The sequence below is a fragment of the Aquarana catesbeiana genome, linkage group LG11 (genome assembly GCF_042186555.1).
Source record: "Aquarana catesbeiana isolate 2022-GZ linkage group LG11, ASM4218655v1, whole genome shotgun sequence".
In the NCBI taxonomy this organism is placed as follows: domain Eukaryota; kingdom Metazoa; phylum Chordata; class Amphibia; order Anura; family Ranidae; genus Aquarana; species Aquarana catesbeiana.
In genome coordinates this window covers 84,344,765-84,370,776 of record NC_133334.1, presented here as the reverse complement: position 1 = coordinate 84,370,776, position 26,012 = coordinate 84,344,765, and the positions used below count along the sequence as shown (strand labels likewise).

The following is a 26,012-nucleotide window of genomic DNA, read 5'->3' as shown; positions in this document are numbered from 1 at the left end:
GCTGTCAATCAATGTCAGCTAGCCAATCAGGGGAGAGAGGGCACAGGGCCGGGTCAGGGCTCCGTGTCTGAATGGACACAGGGAGCGGTGACTCAGCTCGGGTCCCCCAATTGGAGGGGTCTGGATAGAATGGAGGGACCTGGATCACAAAAGAGGGACCTGAGAAGAGGAGGATCTGGGCTGCTCTTTGCAAATCCACTGCAACAAAGGAGGTAAGTATAACATTGTGTCTAAATCTGCTACTACACCCCCTGACCCCAGACTTGCAGTACTGCTGTTCAAAGGTGCCCCCTGTGCCCCGTTATCCAGAGTGGGGGCGCCTTAATACAGTAGGCGTGTTACTGGCCAGAACACCAGGTAAAAAACAGAGGAAAGCCTAAAACAGGAAAAAAAATGCAGCCACCACATCTAATGATTGGTAAGCTGCAATATATTAGATTTTTAGTTTTGAATTTATTACCACTTAAAAAAAGTAAATAAAAAATGTTCTCTTGCTTGGGCCCAAATCCCTTGTCGCATCTTTCCTTCACAATCCCTATTTCTGGCATAAAAATGTCTATATTCACATCTTGTCCTCATTGTTGTTTTCATTTTTTTGCTCGTGTCAACCTGCAGTGTCATCAGAATGGATGCTGGTCCCAAAATAGTCAACCCGCCAACTTGTGTTTTAAGTCGTGCTATAAAACCTTATCAGTCAGGAGAATTGCAGACATGGGGAGAACATATGAACTCCTAAGAGATAGAATAGTAAATTAATGCAGAACACCAGCATACTGATTATAATTGGCAAATGCATCAGCTCCTGCTTTACAGTTATACTGGAATTCCTATTTAATTCAATTTTCTTTTTCATTTACCTAATGAGACTGTAAAGGTAATATACTCACTTTGTTTCAATAGTTCGTAAGCTTACACAAAATGTTGGTTTAGCTAACAGGTTGGACACATTTATTGTGTATATGTAGCACCCTCCAAGAAGTTGAGTGGGCTGCTAGGTAAATTTAGTTGGTTCCAATGTAATCAGAGGAGCAGGGGTTGATTAATTAGGGCTGCTCAGTATCTCACAGGCTGCTGCTCTCTTACTTCCCTCTGTCTTATAGAGGATACTAGAGTTATAGTTGGAAGAAGAACAGGGCATGCAACCTGAATATTTAAGGGACTCCAGCCTATCCCTAGGAAGGTATGTCCAGTTGGTGGTGAGGGTGCCCATAAATAGCCTGAGGCCTGATCAGCATGGGGCAAGAGTTCCTGGATCCAGTCCTGCTGCAGAAAACCCATGGGGCAGACTTCTGTAATAAGCCTTTAGGAAGACACCAAGGTCCCAGCTAGGCTTAGCTGGGGGGCCTATTCCCAAGCTTCAGTCCAGGGATCAAGTTGGGTCAGGGAAGCTGACTGGAGAGAGCCAAGAGGAAGTTGGTGGGAAAGAGTCCAGCTGTCCTATGGTGGTGTGAGTCTACATCTCCCTCACTAGGAAGAGTCTGGTGAATATCGTCAGGAGGCAGCCGATGATCCTGTGAGCAAGCAAACCCCAGTGCTGAAGAGTTACAGAGCTTTTAGACTCTGGAAGCAGTACTAGTCACCATCAGCATAGAGATCCTGTGGGACTTTCGTTTTTGTACTGTGCAGCCAGAAAGTTGAGGAGTTCTCAAGTTATTCAGTTTTACAGTTTATTTGGGTATCCCATGCTTCCTCTCCCTATCCCAGCTCATCATTCCCAATAAACCTCCCCAAAAAAGAAACCCCTGGGCTGTTCTTTGCAGCCAATGGAAGTGTGAGCAAAATGCTGGGTGCCTGGCTGTGTGGGGAAACAGGACTGCATCCACCAGTGGTTCTTACAGGGGTGCGCTACATATACACTTGACAGGGATCATGTGAAATACACTTTCTATGGTTTTGTCTTCATGTTAGTTGACTGTAATGTTAGACGTGCAGGCTGACTTGCGTGGTCTGTGCATGGTCTCTAAACACACACTCACTGTGACTGCTAAGTCTATATTTAACCATAAATTAGATTACATAAAATGCAATTATTAGCCTGGTAAAGCCCAAATATAAATGTAAGCATTGCAGCTGAAAGGCACCGTCCATTCTGACAAATCGCGTATCTCGATCTCTCCATTGCAGATAACCCCTCTGGGCTGTACACATGTATCCTCTCCCAGCTGGAAGTGTACTATTTTGTAGTCTACCTCAGCAATTTGTACTGATCATCATGTTCGTATCGTCTCCTAGGCCTTGAACAGCAGCTGCTGAATGCTACTGGGCTGTCTGTACTAAAAAAACAACTCACAGATTTCCCAGCATAGCCAGTGGCCTTTTTTACACTTCTATACATATGAGCACAGCAATCCTCTGGTACAAAATGTACGATGCAAGGAATATATTTCAGAACCAGTGCAACATTATAAGTATTTCTTTGTACTAAAAATGTAAAATTATATGCTAAAATAACCTCATTTTCAAAAGGCATTTCAATCTGCAATGGAGAGTATTTGAAAGCGTTGTCACATTTTTAATATTGTGTCCATACAAGGACAGGAAAGAAGGAAGTATCTATCCAATGGAAAAAACCCTAAAAAAAACACTTGTGTAGTAGACCAGTAGCAGTTGGGAAGAAGAGTTACCGGTATATTTGTAGTAGCAAAATTAACAATTACCATACCATGATGATATTTTAATTATTAATGCTCCTGCACACAATTACTCTATAACCCCAATACAAACTTCTATAAACTTTAGCTTCTTTAAATGTTTTTGCAGAACTATACATCTGAGCAGCTGTATGTGATTAGGGATAGATGAGCAGCCCTGGACACAGTGTGGGGTTGATTTACTAATGGCAACTACTGTAGACTTTGCACTTTGCAAGTACAGTTGCTCCAGAGCTTAGTAAATGAGGGAAAGTTCTGTTGACTTCCATCATCCAATCACATACATGCAAAAATTTATTTTTTTATTTTCCTTGCATGCGATTCTTTAACCACTTAAAACGGAGTTCCACCCAAAAGTGGAACTTCCGCTTTAAGTACTCCTAGCCCCCTGACATGCCAAAATAGGCATGTCATTTTTTTTAAGGGGGGGCTGGGTACCGGGTTTGGAGTGGGACTTCCTATCCCACTTCCCTCTTCTGACCCCTGACCGCCTAGGCGATTCCTAGGCGGCCCCTCCCTCCTGGCAATGTTCTGGGACACACGACAGGTCCCAGAACATTGCCTGGCCATTGACAGAGCGCATCTTGCGCAGTGCGTGCCTGGCTGTGAGGCCGTAAACTGTCACAGCCGGGTGCCCACACGCACATTGTCGGCGCCGCGAAGAGGAGGGGGAGAGAACGGAGGCTTCGGGCGGCCGCATTGCTGGACCGTGGGACAGGTGAGAGGCTGTTTATTAAAAGTCAGCAGCTACACTTTTTGTAGCTGCTGACTTTTAATAACTCAAAATCAGTGGAACTCCGCTTTAAGGATAGAGCCTCTTTTTCTCTTTTGAGATTTGTTGTTTACAAGTTAAAATCAGGTTTTTTTGCTAGAAAATTACTTAGAACCCCCAAACATTATACATTTTTTTTCTTACACCCTAGAGAATATAATGGCGGCCGTTGCAATACTTTCTGTCACACCAAATTTGTGCAGCGGTCTTACAAGCTCACTTTTTTTGGAAAAAATACACTTTTTTGAATTAAAAATTTTTGAACCAAATTTGTGCAGCGTTCTTACAAGCGCACTTTTTTTGGACAACAGTAAGAAAACAGTAAAGTTAGCCCAATTTTCTTTTTATATTGTGAAAGATAATGTTATGTCAAGTAAATTGATACCCAACATGTCACACTTCAAAATTGCACCCGCTCATGGAATGGCAACAAACTTTTACCCTTAAAAATCTTCATAGGCGACATTTAAAAAATGCTACAGGTTGCATGTTTTGAGTTACAGAGGAGGTCTAGGGCTAGAATTATTGCTCTCACTCTACTGATCGCGGCGATACCTCACATGGTTTGAACACCGTTTTCATATGCGGGCGCTACTCACATATGCGTTCGCTTCTGCACGCGAGCTCAGCGGGACGGGGTGCGTTTAAAAAAAATTTTTTTTATTATTTATTTTACCTTTTATTTTTTTATTTTTACACTGTTCTTTTAAAAAAAAAGTGTCACTTTTATTCCTATTACAAGGAATGTAAACATCCCTTGTAATAGAAAAAAAGCATGACAGGACCTCTTTAATATGAGATCTGGGGTCAAAAAGACCTCAGATCTTATATTTACACTAAAATACAATTTAAAAAAAAAAAATGTTGTCATTTAAAAAATAAAAAATGTTGTCATTTAAAAAATAAAAAATGTCCGTCCTTTAAGAGCTATGGGTGGAAGTGACGTTTTGACGTTGCTTCTGCCCAGCAATGGTATGGAGACAGGTGGGGGCCATCTTCCCCTCACTCGTCTCCATACCCAGCATGGATCAACAACCGAATGCTTCTGCCGCTGCCGACGGCTCCAGTAAGTGGCGGAGGGCACTGGAGCGCGGCGGGGGGGGCCCCTCTCCCGCCACCAATAAAAGTGATCTCACAGCGAATCCGCCACAGAGACCACTATTATCGGAAACCAGACCACTGGACAAAAAAGATGATACCGGGGTTATGGCAGCTATCTGCTGTCATAACGATATTCCACACCCCCTTAAAGGAGAATTGTACGTGAAAAATTAGTTAACCCACAAGTGATTTTTTTTTACTACTATTATTCCTTTATACTGGTTTTGAAATTTACAAATGTAGCAATTACGAAATTGGAAGCAAGGTTTAGCACAGGGGAAAGACTTTTTGAAAGATAAAAAGTGCATTTTATATACAACTTTTTAGATCAGAACAAAATGAGGGAAACATGAGGAGGAATGAGGGACAGAGGGACATTGTTGCAAATCAGGGACAGTCCCTTGAAATCAGGGACAGTTGGGAGCTATGCTTATGCAGGGCAAAGCAACAGGTTCATTTTCAAGCTGCACATACTGACCTTCGTTTCCGGGGAATAAAAAGACGGCTAGTCCTCTGTAAGCTCTAATTTGCAAGAGACTTCATTTACAGACGTTATTACTCAACCTTATTTAAAGGACCTCGATACCAACAAAAATTGTATTCTGGTAATTGTATGTGATTAATACCTGTTATGATAGCATTCCACATATGTTTTTTTTTTTCCACATACCTTTAATGATTTTTTTGTCTATGTTTACATGCAGACCAAGGGTCTAAAAAGTGGCAGTCACAGGGGTCAGGACAAACCACATAGTACTGCCAAGGGGCAATAAAAAAAAAGTTGCAGTACCTTCTAGGCTAGGTTCACACTATTGTGGTTTCCCTGTGGCCACGTTTGCGTTGGCACAGCATCCCGTCCATTTGAATGGGAAGGGCTGCTGTACCTACGTAAATCAAAGGGGAAAGTTTTTTTTTTTTTTGCAGCTACAGGGAACTGGCATAGTGCTATGTGGTTCCCAGTTCATAGTGGTACCATTAAAAATTATTTCCACCCCCCGGGCGTCTGCTAACAACAGCCATGTTTTGTTGGCAAGGGAAAGCATGCAATACACACAGCACCACACCCACAGAAATATGAACTTAGCCTTAGTAATAGTTAGTTGATATTTGTGTATTGTGTATTTGTGTATTTAATTAATGCAATCCCAAGTTGCTGCTAACAAAGCAAACAGAATATTGGCATTAAAAAGGGGATCAACTCCAGAGATAAAACGATAATTCTCCCGCTCTACAAGACTCTGCTCCGGCCGCACCTAGAGTATGCTGTCCAGTTCTGGGCACCAGTCCTCAGGAAGGATGTACTGGAAATGGAGTACAAAGAAGGACAACAAAGCTAATAAAGGGTCTGGAGGATCTTAGTTATGAGGAAAGGTTGCGAGCACTGAACTTATTCTCTCTGGAGAAGAGACGCTTGAGAGGGGATATGATTTCAATTTATAAATACCGTACTGGTGACCCCACAATAGGGATAAAACTTTTTCGCGGAAGGGAGTTTAATAAGACACGTGGCCACTCACTAAAATTAGAGGAAAATAGGTTTGACCATAAACTGCGTAGAGGGTTCTTTACTGTAAGAGCGGCAAGGATGTGGAATTCCCTTCCACAGGCGGTGGTCTCAGCGGAGAGCATCAATAGTTTCAAAAAACTATTAGATAAGCACCTGAACGACCACAACATACAGGGATATACAATGTAATACTGACATATAATCACACATAGGTTGGACTTGATGGACTTGTGTCTTTTTTCAACCTCACCTACTATGTAACTACGTAACTATGTAATTTGTGTATCACTTAGGCTGCATTCACACTTCAGCGTTTTGAATCGCGGGCAGATTTGCTGCAATTCTGCCTGTGATTTGAAAGCACCGAAGTGTGAATGACAAATCGCGGGACTCGTATTTGAGATGCCATCCATTTGAATGACACCTAAAATCGCGGTGATCGCGGTGCGGGTCTGCCGCGATTGTCACGCGATAAATTGTGCTGCAATCGTGGCAACCCGCATCACAGGGAAGCATGTCACCCAAAAGAAGCTCCCAAACTTTTTTTGGTCGACATGCTTCCCGTGATGCGGGTTGCCGTGACTGCAGTGCGATTTATCACGCAGCAATCGCGGCAGACCTGCACCGTGATTTTAAGTGTCATTCAAATGAATGGCATCTCAAATATGAGTCCCACGATTTGTCATTCACACATCGGCGCTTTCAAATCACGGGCAAATGCGGGAAATCTGCCCACGATTCAAAACGCTGAAGTGTGAATGCAGCCTTACTTGGAAGTCAATTTAGAACTGCATATCAATTGCTGTGCGATTTTACTGCACAGCTTAATAACAAAAATCTCATTTAAAGGGGCGTATGAGTTCTTAAAAAAGAAAAAAAATAATACTCGCCTATATAACAATAATACTCACCTAGGTGGATGCAGCATTGGTTCAATGCTGCATTTGTCCCCTGCTGCTTCTAAGACCTGAACTGATCAATCAAAGGCCACTGATTTCTCAGTTCTTAATCTTCAGGGAGCAGAAAGCCAGTGACTGTCATCGGCTTAGTCAAGTCAGCCAAAGCAGGCTTTTTTTTTTTTTTTTTTTTTTTATGCAGAATGAACTGCACTTCTGTGATCCATAAAAGAAGTAGGGCCAAAAAAGTCCTTTTGTTTTTCCAGAAACATCAAAAATGTGTTGACCATGGCTTTGCACGCATTTCATATATGCTAAAAATTCAAACTGTTAAAATTGATTTACTCTAATAACTATACATATTTACTGTGATAGCTAGAAGTACCCCCTGAACCAGTCTGAAGTACCCCAGGGTGTCCATTCCATTTACCATGGTTGAGAACCAGTAACTACATAACTTTGCAAAACCACTAAAAATGACCTAATCCCCAGGTCCAGAATTGCTGTTACTTTATTCCTGTACAACCACAACATGCATACATCTGAATCAGAAAGGCAGTGAAATATATCAGTAAGATGATACTGTATGTCATATTTCAAGGTCAATTTTATCTCACAAGGGCAAACACAACACATCCTCCTTCCATTATTCCCTAGGCACGCTATTATTTCAAGGCTCTTTATTTTACCCCATCAATCTCTGTGTCAACATTGAGTTACTTATACAGGTCTGCATATGTTTATAGATTTTACTACAGCTGGAATAAACACTGCAACTACTAAACAGTTCCAGGCCATAAACATTAGCCTGGGTGCACTTAACGATTATAAGCAGTGCAAAATAAATATAAACACACTAATATATTACTGAAGAAAAGCCCTCCAATCCTCGCTGTTATTACACTTTTTTTACATTACAGAGCATTGCAAAAACAGAAATTAGAGAGGATCACGGTCACTGTCACATAGTGATAAAATATGGGCGTAGGTTTTGAAAACATGCTCCTTCAATCTCCACCTTAAAGTATCTCCTGGTGCACCCTTGGAAGTCAGAAATATGGGGTATCTTTTGTACAAATTCAGTATACAAATTTGAGCTCTGGCCAGCTCTCTCCCGTTCTTGTCACTTGATATTGGGCAGCTTCAGAGACCAATAGTAAGGCACAAGAGGAATTGTGTCTGCTGCACCGCCTTTATATACTGAAGTCAACACTGCCAAAACAGAGAATAATGGTTACTGGTGCACAGAGATTATTTATAGTTCAGCCAGCAATAAATGTCTAATATACCAATGATCAGGGTAAAGCGTAATTCATGAATGTCACTGATCCATTGTTGAGGGGGTACAATAAAAGAAGACACGGGACCACTTGCGGCTGCCATCCTCAGAGTTGTGACTGGCTCTGTGGTAACCAAGCGTAAAAGAGAACAATCGGGAAGGAAGCGCCAGCTAAGTGTAGTATCCCAGTAAAAATGTTAATAGCAATGAATTAAAAACACTCACAAGAGGTAAAATATAAGTGTGCTCATCTGGTATCAAGTCTCTGGATGTGGATTCCTCCTAAAACCATCCTGCGGGACCGTTGGCATCTGTTCCAACTGCTGGGGGAGGAGATGGTTGGCTCAGGAGCCAGGAGGAGCCCCAGGAAACTAACCACGGCGGAAGTGACGTCACCAGAAGGATAGAAGGACCAGACAAGAGGGAGAACAAGGCTATGCGCTCGGAGCATCTAGCTCCTTCTACACTGCTAAAACAAAGCTCATAGCGCAGTCCAAGGAGTATGGAAAACTTAAAGCTCTTCACAGAGTTCACCTTGGTATAGTGATAATCTTGTTATTTACACACATACAGCAACAGGCATCACAGGTCAAAGTTTCGGGACCTCACAAGACCCCAGCGTGCCTGGAAAAGGGGATCCTGCAAGGTTCCAAAATGTTGGCCTATGATACCTGATGCTTTATGTGACCAAGACAAAACGTATCACACTACCAAGGTGTGCTGGTGAAGATTCTTATACTCCTATGGTTACACGGTGCTGCCATCCAGTAATTTACAACAACACCTTAACTATACTGTGGAAGCCTGTAAGGAGTGCGGGGGATGCAATGCAACTTCTCTGTGAAAACTCTAATTTCAGAGCTGTCAGCGGAGTCCCCTTACCTTCACCTGGTGATCCAGCGAAGTTCTCCGCTGTGATCGCAGGCGAGATCACCGGTGAGAGCGCTGACCAGCATCTGACTTCCTGGTTCCGTTCCCTGCGAACAGCAGCGGTGCATGGGAGCAGAACTGGGTGGGTAATTCAAAAGTGACACACACATTCAAAAGTGACACACATATAAAAGAGGTGATACATTGTAATCTGAAAGGATTATACTGTATCATCTCAGATCTGACACTTGATCACTGTACAGTGCCCCTTGCCTGCCATTTTACTGTCATTTGTGCCCATAAAATATTTATAACATGGCATCAAAAGCGCTTTTGGACCAGTTGAGTGACAGCGACAGCGACACGGAGTTGCTCGCAGAACTGAGCGATAGTGAGTTGTGGGGAGATTTGCCGTCTGACACTGACACTGATCTGGCAAGTGACAACGGTGATGATCCTGAACCTGACCTCAGAGATGTGCGCACTTGGTGCCCTATTGACTGCGATACGAACCAGGTAGCGCCCCCAAGATTCCCCTTCACTGGATCACCTGGGATGAAGGTAGATGTTGAGCGTGACAACCCTCTGCCACACCTGCAATTATTCCTCACTGAGGAGGTAATTGAAAAAATTGTCACAGAGACAAATCGCTACCAAGAGCAGCAATCCGCTGCGCTGCATGCCAGGTTTTCCAGAAGCAGAAAGTGGGAACCGGTGACCAAAGAGGACATCTGGCAGTTTCTGGGACTCATCATTCTTCAGGGGGTGGTGGGGAAACCGCTCCAGAAATGGTACTGGACCACCAATAAGTTACTAGCTACTCTGTTTTTTGGCACTGTGATGTCAGAATACCGGTTTTCCCTCATCATGAAGTATTTCCACTTCACGAACAATGAAGAATTTGATGAGGTGGCGCATCCTGCGCCCAAACTAAAAAAAATCTGTGAGGTATGCCAAATTATTGTGACCAATTTCCAACAGACCTACATGCCAGAAAAGGACGTCAGCGTGGTTGAAGGTTTGATGGCCTACAAGGGAGGCCTAAGCTAGATACAGTTTATTGCATCCAAAAGAGCGCAGTTTGGCATCAACTCCTACATGCTCTGCGAGTCATCCACTGGGTACATCTGGAATTCGGTCATTTACACCAGTAAAGGCACGACATTCAACCCCAGGTACAGTGGCTATGGGATGGCCACATCATCTGTCTTTACATTGCTGGAGCCATTGCTGAACCAGGGATATTGTGTGACCATGGACAATTTCTACACGTTTCCAGAACTGTATGAGGTTTTGCTACAAAACAAGACTGATGCGTATGGTACCATTAGGCCTAACCGACGTGACATGCCATCTATGTTTGCCAAGAAAAAACTAAAAACCGGAGAAATGGTTGCCTGGCAGAAGGGTAAGATGATGGCAATGCGATGGCGAGACAAGAAGGACGTGTGTCTTATGAGTACTGTGCACAATACCTCCACTGCCATGGTCCACACAAAAGGTGGGAAAGATGTGCTGAAGCCGCAAGTCGTGATAGACTATAATAACACAATGGGAGGTGTCGACAGAGCCGATCAGGCAATGACATTTTATCCGGCTATACGCAAACAGCAAAAAAAATATTATAAGAAGATTTTCAGGCATCTTCTGGAACAATGCCTGTGGAATGCATATATCCTGTACAGAGCAAAGAGTGACAAGCCTCTTGTTCATTCTGATTTTATCTGGAAGGTGGCTGAGCAGATTTTTGTCAACTACCAGACGCCATCAGTAGCTGTGAACAGACCAGGACGACGTGCTTTTGGCGTTGCCAACCCAGAATGCCTGACTGGTCGTCACTTTATGGACTACATACCGCCAACTGCAAAAAAGGCAGCACCTACCAGGATGTGCGTGGTTTGCTGTTCAAAGAGAGATGGCAATGGAAAGAAAGTCTGAAAAGAAAGCAGGTTCCATTATCCTGATTGTGACGTCGGACTTTGTGCTGTACCTTGTTTCAAAATTGATCACACTCAGGATGTTTATTGAATTTTCTTTGTTTGACAAATTTCATTATTTTGTATTACATTATTGAATAAAATTATATTATTTATTAGATTATAATTCATGATTTTGTGTTTCAAACTTTATCACATCTGGGATACTAGACTAGAGTCTTGTTTGGTCAGGTTTAAGTAAGTAATTACTAAGAATTGCAGGCCTACAATACATAACACCGAATTTCCATGCAAAAAATTGTACCGCTTTTGGTACAAAATTCCTGACATAATCATACCGCCAGGGAGGTTAAAGTACTCCTAAAGTACTTGTACTTTAGGGGTTCACACCTTATTTAGTGCCAAGAGGAAACCTCGTTCGGCAACTTGGGGGATCCTCAAACATGCAAAACCTAGAACATCCAGGTACAGGTCTTTCTCCATATTAAAAGCTCTTTCACTTTATTGCAAAAGACAGAACCAATAGGCCTTGTACACACAGACCTAATGAATTATTGATGTTTATATGCAGGATCGTACTAGCAGAGGCCTTGCCTATACAGGCATATAACGAGTATTACCTTGCATACACACGCATTCTTCTTCTAGCTGTCAGTGTGGCATGTATGCTTTTATGTGCTTACATATACACATGTGTACATGTGAATTACTGCTCTCAAAAGTAAAATGTTCTTTTTTTTCTTTAATCAAAAGCGAAAATGTTCTATTTTTTAGAATGCTCTGAAGGCATCGCTACATTACAGGTCTTTATACAGCTGTATTCATTGTCCCATAGAGAACAATGTACCTTTAAAAACAAAAGAAAAAATACAAAGCTACAAATGTTTTTTAGCTCGTGTACCTGTGCATTTCTAATACCCATGGGAACTGTTACCCAAAATATATCTAAGATTTAGTGTCTGATATATCAAGAATGTTGGCTTCAGAGCAATAATGTAAAAGGTAACACACATTGATTAGGGGTAAGCACTGCTACAGATGAAAAAAGACTGCCTTTACTTCTACTTTAATAGGTCTGATAGCAAGTGAGGTTTACCTTCAGATATACTGTATCTATAGACTGCCATTATACAGATAACATTTTTACAGCGTTATAAGTGACAGTAACAATTTATGCCGTTAGCCTTTACAAAGCATTAAAGATATAGGTATACCTAAAATGATTATCTTTGCTCATGACATAGAATATAACCTGACTATTTCTCATTTCTTCTCTCTGTACTGGAAATCAGCAAAGCCCCATCTCCAGTTCCAAGAGGTTAACCACATTCCAATTACCTGGAACCCAGAGTAATGGGTAGTCAGAGAGTAGATCAGATCACCCCAGTGACAATGCTGTTAAGTCGAAGGGAGAATGTCTCACTCTCAGGTGGGCATTTTCTGTGCAGAGTCTGATTTTTCTTGAAGTGAAGGATTGGAAATATATCAGTTTTTGTTGCATGCGCTACAATGTAGTTTGCTGACATGCTGTCAGATAAGTATGCTGTCTTAGCAAATCATTTCTTCAGCTTGTGAAAAATGCTGGGCTTATACATTTCAATGGTACGTTCAGTGTCTCTGTCACAAAAGCAGCTATTCATTTGTTTGTAGCTCGTGGACCATGGAGCTTACACTCATAAAGCTCTGATGAAACTTTTCAATGCTATTTCTTTCAGACACAGCAGAAGAAAATGCTATATTGAGAAATCAGTGGTGAATAACTTTAGGGTCAGTCATAGACATATGTTGGTAAGCGGCTGATCCAGACAACTGTTCTGTAGAATAGTGGTGTTATAACCAAGCTGAATCATCTCATCCAAGCACATATCTATGTGCACTGAGTGAGCAGACAACCCTAGGGCCATCCTTACCTTAGAAGATATAAGTAGCTTGATGGATACATTTATTTAATGCCATCAAACTTCCAGGATTGGTCAACCAAGAGGTGTTGCTGGGTACCCAAAGACATATGTTCCTTCCCAGAACAGGAAACAATCGTCTTATGTCTTAGCTTTACCGTGATATTATTACCATAATATATTTTTAAACATCTTTTGTTAGTTTATCCTTAATAGGCTGTAGAATCCACACATTAGGAAAAGCTTGCCTAATAAGGCAGTTCAGAAAGCAATAATGATGTGCAGAATATGGTAACCAAGCAACCAATCACTTTTCACCTTTCATCAGTTTACAACAGTCATAACACTGAGAGATGATTACCTATAGGTGGTCATGGATTACTACACTTTAAACATTGCTATTTACTTCCTTACAGTGGTTGTAAAGATTTTTTTTTTAACAAACAAGTCATACTTACCTGCTCTGTACAATAGTTTTGCACAGAGTGGCCCCGAACCTCTTCTTCTGGGATCCCCTGCTGGTGCTCTCTGCTCCTCTTCCTCTCTGAATGCCCCTATAGTAAGTAACTTGTGGGTGGTGGGTGGCGTATCCTTGCCAACTACACTAAGTTGTATGCCCCCAGGGGTTCTTGGGTTATGCCAGGCATTAAACGGGTTCACTCACCCTACACACAGGGGTACCTTTTGTGCAGAGTGAGCTCATCAATGTCTGGGACCAAGCAGAGCTTGTGTTTATGTGAAAAGTCTAACATTAAGGTAATTTACTGACTTAGAGATGACCTATCACTGTGTGCAGTAGTAAAATAAACATATTTCCACTGAAAATCGCTTTCCCATGTCACTGTAACTTGATGTATGTTGTATTAGGAGGGATGCTGCTGAGCCTGCGCTCTCTCCACCAGTCCAGCGTACCTCTGTTAACTCACTCCCAGTAACAGAATAGGGTCCCACCGAGCACCTAGCGCATAGCTCATGCATGCATCCATTAACTCCTTCACTTCTGTACTCATGTGACCAGGCTATGGATTTGGTTCCAGTTGCTACTGGAAATCGACCATTAGGGAAGCAGCCAGGACATCATCTCCCTCGGGACCGGAGGACCTGTCACCTTTTCCGAGTACCACAAATTACGACTGGTTGATTTGCATCTTGAACTACTACTTGGCTACTCTTAGCAACTACATTCCTCCTCCTTGTCTTGCCAAGTTAACCAGTTTGTAGTAGCTGAGCTACATACTCCTTTACGGTTTTCCGGCCCTGGTTATTTGAAATGCCAGAACCAACATGCACCCCTCAACAATGTCAGACCAGGGCTAGAACAGTTGATGCAACTTTACCTAAAAGTCAATGGCATTACAGTTCACTGTGAACATAGCCGTTTTCCTAACTCTAAACCCTAACTACAACTGAATAGCTGCCCATGCATACCTCTGCATGGTAGTAGTGTATATTGGCATTTTCCATACTTGGATGGCCTTCTCCACATGGTTTTACAGCATGTCTGCCTTAAGAGTCAACAAAAAGCTGTGAGAGAGCCCCGAACCCAGCCTTCTCCCATATTTATATTACTGGCGAGTAGGCTGGATCCAAAAAGCATGGGAACTGACCACACACACATAACTCTTTCCCCCCTTAGCGTAGGTTAGCTGCTAACTAACTAGTGCAGCAATAAGCAGCCTGCCTACATGCTTGTTATGGGGGGCACTCTTGCGCTAGAGCCTGAGCTGGGCTGTATTTCTCCCTTGAATCTTGGTAAGCTTTGTGTATTTTTTCCAGATCTGTACATCCAATGTAAAACTTTGTGCATGAGCATTCTGTAATATAGACCAGTCACTACTGCTCTCTCTACTTGCACAAGGTGACTGGTCTTGTCTCCCTCCCTCAAGTAGTTTTCTGTAGGCAGCCTATTAGCCCCTTCCCACAGCTCCGCTCTCTACACAGCTGTGTACAGTGTTAATGTCGCTGTTATTTTTACAAAGGTCATGTCTGGGTTTTCAACGGGATTTGATGCATATATCCTTTCTGGCTACTGAGGAACATATATAAATTAAACTTTTTGTGCTTATAGTTTATCTTTAAAGTTAGTTTATCTTTAAAGTGGAAATCCAGGTTTTCCCCTCTTTACCCCCTGCCTCCCCTCATACCCTAAGCCCCCCTTTGTATTTTTTAAAGCCCCAACCAATTATTTTATTTTTTTAAGTCTTGCCTTCTTTCAGCAGGAGTGGGGACAGGCATTCTTCCAGGATGAGCGGCACACACATAATGATGTGATTTGCATGTTGCCGATCCCTGTTATACTCTTATACTTCATTAGAGACTGCAGACAGTCTACCTTTTTTTGGCATATTCTGTGTCCTCATTTTCCAATAAGATAGGAGGATTCATATGGCCCAACACTGTGTCTGGCTACATTACAAGAAGCAGATCATGCATATGTAATGAGCGAATATTTAATTTCAAAGTATGCACAGAAACATTGTTCATACACTATATATATATATCTATATTCTTTGCCATGCACTTACTTAATAGCTGGGCCTAAAGTATCAAAACATGTAAAGTCAACGTGGTTTATCCTTATTGGAAAATCAGTGGGGACAAGTGGATAAACTACAGGGTACAGAGAAAAGAATTGGACATATAGTGAGATATTTATGGGAAGACTGACATTTGCCAGTTATAAAAAGGTACACTAAAGCATTTTAAAAATTATGTAGCAATAGCAATAGTATTGCAAAGTATATTTGAAAGTGGCAATGGAATCCTAACTAACAGAAATACATTTCATATATTACAGTTGTCATGTATCCATAGAGCCGACAGAATCACACAATGTCTATCTAAGTTGGACTGTACTGCCTTGCGATATAACCAAACACAGAGGCTGTAACCCTATGCACTCTGTGGGTCAGATGTCAACATGACCTCAGTAAGAGTAATTAAAATGAGACGATAGGAACACATACTAATTCCATGATCTCATGCATCAAATTCCTCAATCAGGTAAAGGGTTGGAGTAAAGGGGTTACAGCTTTAGCGTAATCCTTTGACGCTTCATGCAGAAAATCTCCCAGGATTACAAGCAGGTTTGGTCAACCATGCACATTAATAAGCAATTAGCAGTAGAGCTGCAAACTGAATTAACTCTTTTAGATCTGAGGCTGTAAGAAAGCACTATCGCACTTGTTGGAAGAGCCAGAATTGAAAGAAGATGTGAATTTTTTGGTAAGAGCAATCTAGGCCAGCTGCCAACAAATTTCCTGACTTTACAGCATATGAATTAGCCAACAAAGATCAGTGGAGATGCTCAGTGACATTTTCATCTATAAAGTGACATGATTTGTTTTGTGGGAGCAGTATCACTAGCAGCCAAATCGGAATACCATGAGGATTACACCTCCCACAATATGATGTTCATATTAAAAGCAGAATACAACAGCAATTTCCACAATGTATTGCAATGAATTCCAATTGAAGACAACAGTAGCTATTAAAACGGTTTACCAATAATGAACTATCAGGGAAACATTGGGGAGTAATGGCAAAAAAGACCCAAGTAGTCTACCAAGTATGCCTTCTTTACATTAGTGGGTTTTTATTTCTTTTAATTCACTATATTGCCTTAGTACTGTATATACCAAGGCTTATCTCAAGTATGTTTAGATTCACTTACTGCTGATTGACTCCCTAACTGCTGGAATAAATTCTGCTATAACCATCTACTACTCCTTCTATAAAATATTACTTTAGTTTTGAACTTTACATTGTTACATAGTAGGTGAGGTAGAAAAAAGACACAAGTCCATCAAGTCCAACCTATGTGTGTGATTATGTCAGTATTACCTTATATATCCCTTAGTATATCCCTGTATGTTGTGGTCGTTCAGGTGCTTATCTAATAGTTTCTTGAAACTATTGATGCCCCCTCCACTGAGACCACCGCCTGTGGAAGGGAATTCCACATCCTTGCCGCTCTTACAGTAAAGAACCCTCTATGTAGTTTAAGGTTAAAGCTATTTTCTTCTAATTTAATGAGTGACCATGAGGCTTGTTAAACTCCCTTCTGCGAAAAAGTTTTATCCCTATTGTGGGGTCATCAGTACGGTATTTGTAAATTGAAATCATATCCCCTCTCAAGCGTCTCTTCTCCAGAGAGAATAAGTTTAGTGCTCGCAACCTTTCTTCATAACTAATATCCTCCAGACCCTTTATGAGCTTTGTTGCCCTCCTTTGTACTCGCTCCATTTCCAGTACATCCTTCCTGAGAAATGGTGCCCAGAACTGGACAGCATACTCCAGGTGTGGCTGGACCAGAGTCTTGTAGAATGGGAGAATTATCGTTTTATCTCTGGAATTAATCCCCTTTTTAATACATGCCAATATTCTGTTTGCTTTGTTAGAAGCAGCTTGGTATTGTATGCCATTGCTGAGCCTATCATCTACTAGGACCCCCAGGTCCTTTTCCATCCTGGAATCCCCTAGAGGTTCTCCCTCCAGTGTATAGATTGAATTCATATTTTTGCCACCCAAATGCATTACTTTACATTTTTCTACGTTGAATCTCATTTGCCATGTAGTCGCCCACCCCATTAATTTGTTCAGATCTTTTTGCAAGGTTTCCACATCCTGTGGAGAAGTTATTGCCCTGCTTAGCTTAGTATCGTCCGCAAATACAGAGATTGAACTGTTTATCCCATCCTCGTTTATGAACAAATTAAACAGGATTGGTCTCAGCACAGAACCCTGGGGGATCCCACTACCCACCCCTGACCATTCCGAGTACTCCCTATTTATCACCACCCTCTGAACTCGCCCTTGTAGCCAGTTTTCAATCCATGTACTCACCCTATGGTCCATGCCAACGGACCTTATTTTGTACAGTAAACCTTTATGGGGAACTGTGTCAAATGCTTTTGCAGAATCCAGATACACCATGTCTATGGGCCTTCCTTTATCTAGATGGCAACTCACCTCCTCATAGAAGGTTTTTGTTTCATCCTGCTAGTTTGGTCCACATTCATACTGTGTTTAGCATGTATCATTGTGTAAATGAATTAATGTAATAAAGCTTAATCATTTTTTACCTTAAAGAATTCTCTGCACTAAGGTAAAAAGAAGCCACTCAACTTACCTACCCCCCCCCCCCATTCCCAAACACTTACTATTCTCTGGCTTCAGCACCACTCCCTGCTTTTCCTAATTCAGGAGAAACTGAGGCCATGGGCTCCTGCTGCTGTCAGTCAAATCCCTGTGAGGAGGGAGCAGTGGCCTGGCTTACTGGAGCTGTGTATGTCTATGGGCACACACAGCCTGGCTCAGGACCCAGTGGGATCCCACACACCTGGCCGGCTACAGGATGCACCTGAAACATAGAGGAGCTGACAGCATAAGTATAACCTCATTTAAAAAAAAAATCCTTTAGTGTCAGTTTAAAGGGGTTGTAAAGGTTTGTGTTTTTTCACCTTAATGCATTGGATGCATTAAGGTGAAAAAACACAAACCTTTACAACCCCTTTAAACTGACACTAAAGGATTTAGTGACCAGCCCCCCAGCCCTCCCGTTTTACTTACCTGACCCCTCGAACTTGACCCACGGGGATGCACTGTCTCTCTGCCTTGGCTGTTGATTGGATAGATTGATAGCAGCGCAGCCATTGGCTCACGTTGCTGTCAATCAAATCCAATGACGCGAGCTCCAGGGGGTGGGGCCGTGTCCTGCATTCGGCCTCTATGGACGCCGAATGCTGGACTTGGGAGCGCACCCGCAAGGTAACCCCCCAGGAAAGCGCTTCTCCTAGGGGGTTATCTGATGTGGGGAGGAGCCGCGAGAGCCGCCGAGGGACCCCAGAAGACCAGGTTCAGGATCACTCTGTGCAAAATGAGCTGCACAGTGGAGGTAAGTATGGCATATTTGTTATTTAAAAAAAAAAAAGAATGAACCCTTAGTGTCACTTTAAGTATTCGTGATAAGGTGTCATTGATAATTACATCTTTAGGGAGTTTTCACCCCTTTAATATAAATCTCATACAGGATGAATTTAAAGTATACACTATGTCCAGTCAAAGTGTATTTTTTTCAGTACAACAGGGAAACATAGAACCCTATCAGCTTTTTTTATTGGTGCCTGTTGAAGATTTTTCCTCACTTCCTCTCTATTGAAACCACCAATCACCAAGACAGTAGGTAAGGGGAGGATCTCTCTAACAGAGCCCCAGATAGCCCAATGGGGGTTATAATCCTTCCTCCTATCTCAATCTAAACAAAAAACATTACAATTTTACAGAAAAAAAACTTTAATCTGTGAATTCGCGCATGTGCATTGCGTGTATACGTAGGGTCGTCCTGTATACACGCACTGTGCATGAGCGAATTGTTTTTATACATACTAGCAGAGCTTTTTACATTTGTCCTTGCAAGGAACGCTTTCTATGTATTTTTGGAACTTTTAATAAATCTTCAAAGGAATCTCTGCACTATTGAAGTCTCTTTTTTCCCTCCTTTTGGGTAATCTACTGGATGCTCATGCCTGATCAGTGGAAGTGCACGTCCATTGGTGTATAGCGATTGTCTCCTGGAAGTGCGCCATTGAGGAAGATCTTCATTGAAGCTGACCGGTCACCTGTGTAGGAGGTCTGGGAGATCTTAGCAGCATTCCTGTTGCTCTACTAAGCCTATTTAGATCCCCCTGAGTAAGGGCGGTCGCAGGCTTTCTGGTAAGCCTCCATTGTTTCTATTGAAAGGTGATGGGCAGCACAAGTGGTGGAAAACAGACCCTGGGTCACGCATTGGAAATCTTCCTTTCGGATATTTTCATTTATAAATTGTTTTTGTCACCAATTTTTTGTGTTTTTATATGCATGTTTACTGCCAATGGAGTAATTACATATGGACTATTTTTTCACTTGATTTTTCATTTTTGCACTGGATTATTGATCACTATTGTTATACTGGTAATATACTGTTTACATTATCATTACACATATCAAACTCACTTGTTGTATTTATCTGGTGCTGCACTCTTATTTTTATCTAGGGTTATAACACTGTCTTTCTCTATCCAAAATGTAAAAAAAAAAATGCATGTAGCTCTACTTTACAGAACTCTTGTGACTTTGGAGGTTATTTACTAAAGGCAAATCCACTTTGCACTACAAGTGTACTTGGAAGCAAAGTTGCTGTAGATCTGAGGGGGACATGCAAGGGAAATAAAAAACAGCATTTTAGCTTGCACATGATTGGATGATAAAATCAGCAGAGCTTCACCTCATTTCAGAGCTTTCCCTCAGGTCTACAGTGATCTACAGCGACTGCACTTACAAGTGCACTTCCAAGTGCAAAGTGGATTTGCCTTTAGTAAATCAACCCCTTTGTTTTTTAATTCTGACTAATGACTGTTCACAATACACATTTATATTAGAGAAAATCAGTTTAAAGATCATAATATCCCAGCTTTTCTGTTTGCGACAACCTTTTCTTTTTAGATCACTTTGGGTATTTCACACTGTACACGTGTAGGCAATACATTTTTAGTAGGGTCAAAATTCCATATGTTATTCTAAATATAACAAGGTGTCTGAATCCTCATTAATGAAGTTGTCAAAACATCATCAGGAGATATTGAAGCTCGGGGAAGAATTAACACCCACATTTAGTTGGGGAATCGAGTCTCAAGTACGTCATTTATTTCCCCCTTGCTGACTCCAGATTGAGATTCTTTTTTTTTTTTTCTTTTCGGTTTTAATTTTGGAAGATATGTGTGACAGACTGCAGTTCAATGACAGCATAAATGTGTTAATATATGTAGTGAGGTATAGGAAGAATAAAAATAACCTCAGAGTGAAAATTGGACCACTTAATTAACACAGGGCTCTGAGAAGCATTTTCAGCCACATGTCTGCTTTTCTTTTCACACCTCCCAGCTAAAGAGAATTTAACTAGAAAGCTCCCACTGACTGGGTCCCGGGGTCTACAATGTTATTTTTCAGGGTAGGGACAGGCCTATCTTCTGACCTCTGAATGGCAATTACTGACACTTGGTGGGGTGCCCTGGAGCTTAGTGAACCTTTTAATTCACAAGCATCTTTATAGAGGACGTATTGTCTATATTTATTAGCTTGTTGTAAAATACAATTGCAGGAAGGTGCCTCAACCGTTAGAAATATTTTCTCGTTGTCCTGGGGTCTTGGATGTAATCACAGCCAGGTTTCTACCTGCATGAAGTTTGCAGGTTCTTTGTCTGCTTTACTTTCTCTAAAAGACCCTTCCAAAAAAGGGGATGTCACCTTAAAAATCTGTTATTTATCTATGATGTATGTGATGTCAGGAATTTATTGATGCAGACTTGTAAACTTAATGATAGGTCCGCCATAAATAACTAGACTTTTTGATTACTGGAAACACGTTGGGTATGGTCAGAATAGTTGTTGTGGACCAAAGTTTGAGATGTAGCAGCAGAAATAATTACAATATCACTGTTTCAGGCTAAGCTTGACAGTTTTAGTCAGGCTAGAATGTGATTCTGTAAGGTGTTGGCCCATCTAAAACAATTAAACTAAATGGGATAGATTTCAAGGAAGATCAAGCTGCAAGTGACTATGCATAATTCTAAAAAGCCACGATCGTGTGTAGATCATCATTGTTCCCAGGCAGCAATAGTTTTCTTGTTATGGTTAGCTGCTGTACATAGAGAAGCCAATGGTACACAGTTCTCCAACCGATCAAGCATCAGTTTTCAGTCCTGATGCTTGTGTAGCTAAGTACTGTTCCCCTTACAGGGCACTTAAAGAAGAACAGCAGTCCAAAAGGAAAGCAGAACTTCTTTATAAAATTTAACTTATAGAATATTGTGGGCAAGAGAAGTAACCAGGGGCACCGCATCCCTATTTAATAACCCAAAGAGAACCAAAATAATTTCATGGGACTTTTAAGATGCCAACCATCAACAATACATACATGTATAAAACTAAATAATTGTATTTAATACTTTCATAAAATCAGGTCAACATCTTAAAGCAAAACTTCAGTCTTTTTTTTAACTTTCCATCTATTAAATCTTTCGCCCTTGTTGTTTTAACTTTGTATAGTAAAACATTTTTTCTTCTTCCAGTAAATACCTTATACAGCCAACTCTCTGTTTCTTGTCTGGTAAAAAGCCTAGGTTTATGACATCATGCACAGCTCTCTCTCTTACTCTGGTGAGAGTTTGCCAGGAAGGGAGGGGTGATGAGTCATAAGAGGGCCAATGAGAGCTGGAGGTGTGCCTCTGTATGTCCAAGAAGTGAACAGGCAGCAGCTTCAGCTGCCCACAGTTAAAATGGTTGCAGCCAAACTCAGTGGAGGAAGATTTCTGCAGCATATTTGGCAAGTACAAAATCACAGTATATATAAAATAATATGCAAAGTGGTTGGAGGGAAGCTTTAGAATGGCAAATATGTTTTTTTACAAATTATGTGAGCAGGCTGCTGTTCCTCTTTAAAATCATACAAACATATTTCATAATTTCTGTGAATCATATGATTCTTTAATAAATGCCACATAGACCTAGCAACCTTTGGAACCTTTTTTAAAGCATCATTTGAATGACAGAAATCGTGAAATATGTTTTGTATGATTTTAAGATGTTGACCTGATTTTATGGAATCTTTAAATTGTTCCTTTTTATACATTCATGTATTGTTGATGGTTGGCACCTTAAACGTCCCATGGAATTATTTTGGTTCTCCTTTCTTTTAAAATGTGAAATCACTAAATAACTCCAGTCAACACTTTCTTTACATTCGAAAAAACAACAAGTTTGTATGAAAGGACCTGGCAACCCTAAAAAGTTTAGGTTATTATTTTTTCTAATTCAGATAAGTTGAGGAATTCCAGGTTAAGAAGGAATGGCCACATCCAGGTCTTTTTTTTTAATTTTTTTAAACAAAATAATTGCCTTTCTGATACTGCACCATGGTTGCATCCATACCATTTACATTTAGAAACTCGGGATAGGTATTGCGTTGGGATTTTCTTATTGGGATTTTGGTCGGAAAAAGATATGATGGCTTTTCCGACGGGATTCCACTCAAGCTTGCCTTGCATACACACGGTCACACAAAAGTTTGCTGAACTTTCGACCATCAAGAACGCGGTGACTTACAACACTACGACGAGCCGAGAAAATGAAGTTCAATGCTTCTGAGCATGCGTCAAATTGTTTCCGAGCATGCGTAGGAATTTTGCACGTCGGAATTGCTACAGGCGATCGCATTTTCGGATAGGAACTTTTTCCAACTGAAAAATGCAGAACCTGCTCTCAATCTTTTGCTGGCTGGAATTCGGCCAGCAAAAGTCGAATGGAGCATACACACGGTCGCATTTTCCAACCAAAAGCTCTCATTGGTCTTTTGCTGTCCGAATTTCCGATTGTGTGTACGCGGCATTAGGCTTTTCACTTTTATTATTATTATTCTTTGTTATGCTAGAACTATTGGCTTTATTACTTAGAAAATCACTGTGATATAGTAGAATAAGTATGCAGATCAAGAGGTCTGACTTCACTGGATGCAGATTTGCTCCAGTTCAGTGCCTTACCATGTAGGAAAGCAAGGGTAAGGATGATAGCTCAGAAGCCTGGCAGAAGTCAGCAATGGTAGTTCCGATATGTACATCCTTACAAGTTACCTTTAAAGGGGTGTTCCGGACGTTTTTTTTTTTTTTTTTTAAAGTCAGCAGCTACAAACACTGTAGCTGCCGACTTTTAATAAGAACACTTCCCTGTCCAGCGAGCCCGCGATGTCGGCCCCCTGAGGCCGATCCGTCCGTTGGATTGGCTGTCGGTGCTGCCATCCTAACTAAGGGAAACAGGCAGTGGAGCCTTGCGGCTTCACTACCAGTTTCCTACTGTGCATGCGCGAGTCGCGCAACGCTTTGTGAATGGCCCCATTGTTTTCTGGGACACACACATGTCCCAGAAGGCAACGGGGCCGCTCACCGAAGAGAAGGAAGCGCCGTGGAATAGGAAGAGGCAGATTAGGAAGACTGCCTAGCAACAGTGGTTTCAGGTACATTAAAAAAATGTTTTTTTCAAATGTTTTTTTTTTTTATTTTTTTAAGCATATTGATGCACTTTTTTTATTTTAGGATGGTCCTCCACTTTAAAGACCCAAGGCAGACCTAATTATTACACAAGGTGAGGAGCTCTAAAACAGTAAGTGTCAGCTTGCTGCACAAGATGTTCAATATGTGTAATATTTCTTCTTTGAAATAAAAGCTTACCTCATTTATGGCATGTTCTAATAAATGAATAGATTTAAATATACATTAGTTAGTAATTTAGGTTTACTGGTCATTTAATGAATGCAAACATCATTAACTTATCTTGTATCCATTGCATAAAAACCTGAACCTACTTAGAGGTATGGATAAATGACATGCATCACACAGACTAAAGTCAGTAGGACATCTTAAGGGACTGACCCACGCAATATGATGTCTGCAGTACCTGTCACTTTTCCTCTAATTATGTGCGTCTGTTATATTGACTTGCAAGTTATTCGAGTAATTAACATTCATTTATGAGGCTCCAGTAATGGGGATTGGGGTGAAAGGATACAGAAGCTCATTATTCTGTATCAGTAATTGGTATAGGACTTGGTTATAACCTAGCTGTGATATATACAGTATATTAATAAAACATTTCAGTAAAGTTTATCACCAATGCACTCAGGCACACAGACAGACTCACTCAAGCCTCTGCCCTGCCCTTAAGTAACTGTGACAGAAAGTGTGATGTAGGAACTATAAACAAGATGGATGTGTTTAGGCACACAAGGCTGGCCATAGACAAGCAAACTTTAAGAAGATTCAATAAAAATGTAAAGATTATTTAATGCATGCAGAATTCTAAGTACGAAAACAGTTGTTGACAGATAGAAATGGTGAAAATTGCTTACAATTTTTTTCAACTTTAGGAAAATCATTCCCTAGAGATGATCAATTCTGAGAACGAGAAACACTAATAGCACCACACAGAGCAATCACAGTCTAAAAGGTATCTGCTACTGTAAAAAATGCTGAAAGAAATGACCAATTACCATAAAACTGCACCAATTGCATAAAATGAATGCAAAATATATTTATGTTGTTCTGTCACTCTCATTTTGAAAAAGAATTTTGCATAAATATTTCTTGTATTTTCAAAACATCCTGGTCAGATATTTGCCAAATCTTCGAAATAATTGGCCTGTCTATGGCAAACCTAATATCAGTTTTTTTTTTTCACAATTAACACATAACCTTCAATCTCATATAAGGAGGGCACATTTGTGCTCCCCCCTACCTCTTTTCACCCTGAGTATGCTGGTTCTGATGAGACCCATTGGTTTGTAGATCAGGAATATTGGCAAAGTCGTCCTGCTCGGAGAGGCCCAGCACCAAAGACAGCACCACCATGCGGCCTTCCCTGCCCATAGTCCAGGGGGGTGATAGATAAGAAGAGGAAAGAAAGAAGACAAAAGAATCAGAGAAGACAACAGAAGAAGCATTAGAAACAAACAATCGTGCAGGTAAGAAATATGGAGGCATACATGGGTAAAGAACAATAAATTATGAACCATTTTTACATGCATTGTTATCTTTATTTTAGCAGATGTGGGAAAAAAGCAGTTAGAAGTTTAGACATTTTCTATTGTTTCACTTTTGTCTGTTTTGTTATCGCCCATTTAGTTTCCATTCCTTCTCCTCCCCATGTGAATTGTTTACCTTTTTTCCTATTTTCTATCTCATTCATCTAGCCTGATCATGAACATCAACTGTTGACTGGAAGTTTGAAAATAATCCATCTGACAATGGAATAATGTACTGGCAGCCCAAAATATACAAAGATATGCATACATGTTTTTCTTCTGATCTTACAGCTCATTCCTCCTGCTCTTTTTCATATCACATGCGATACATGTATCTGTATACCTTCCTATTTAATGCTATTACCATAAACTTTATTCTTTTTTTCTAGTCCTATTATTATGCCATGCGATCATATCCATTCTTCCTTACATCCTCCCACCCCTAGTCATCTAAACATCCTGTCACCTTTCCATCCAGTGTTTTCTCTATCCAA

General features: G+C 41.0%; 1 protein-coding gene across 5 annotated transcripts in view; it reads right to left on the bottom strand.

Annotated features, from left to right (window-relative positions):
• SYT7 (synaptotagmin 7) overlaps positions 1-26,012 on the bottom strand; it is a 571,182-nt gene that overhangs the window by 98,989 nt on the left and 446,181 nt on the right. For 3 of the 5 annotated variants that reach the window (XM_073604667.1, XM_073604669.1, XM_073604670.1), the window contains one exon: positions 25,233-25,355. The exons of the other annotated variants lie outside the window; for them this stretch is intronic. In XM_073604667.1, coding sequence (XP_073460768.1) covers positions 25,233-25,355 — 123 coding nt within the window. The remainder of the gene's footprint in view (positions 1-25,232; positions 25,356-26,012) is intronic. 5 annotated transcript variants of the gene reach the window in all.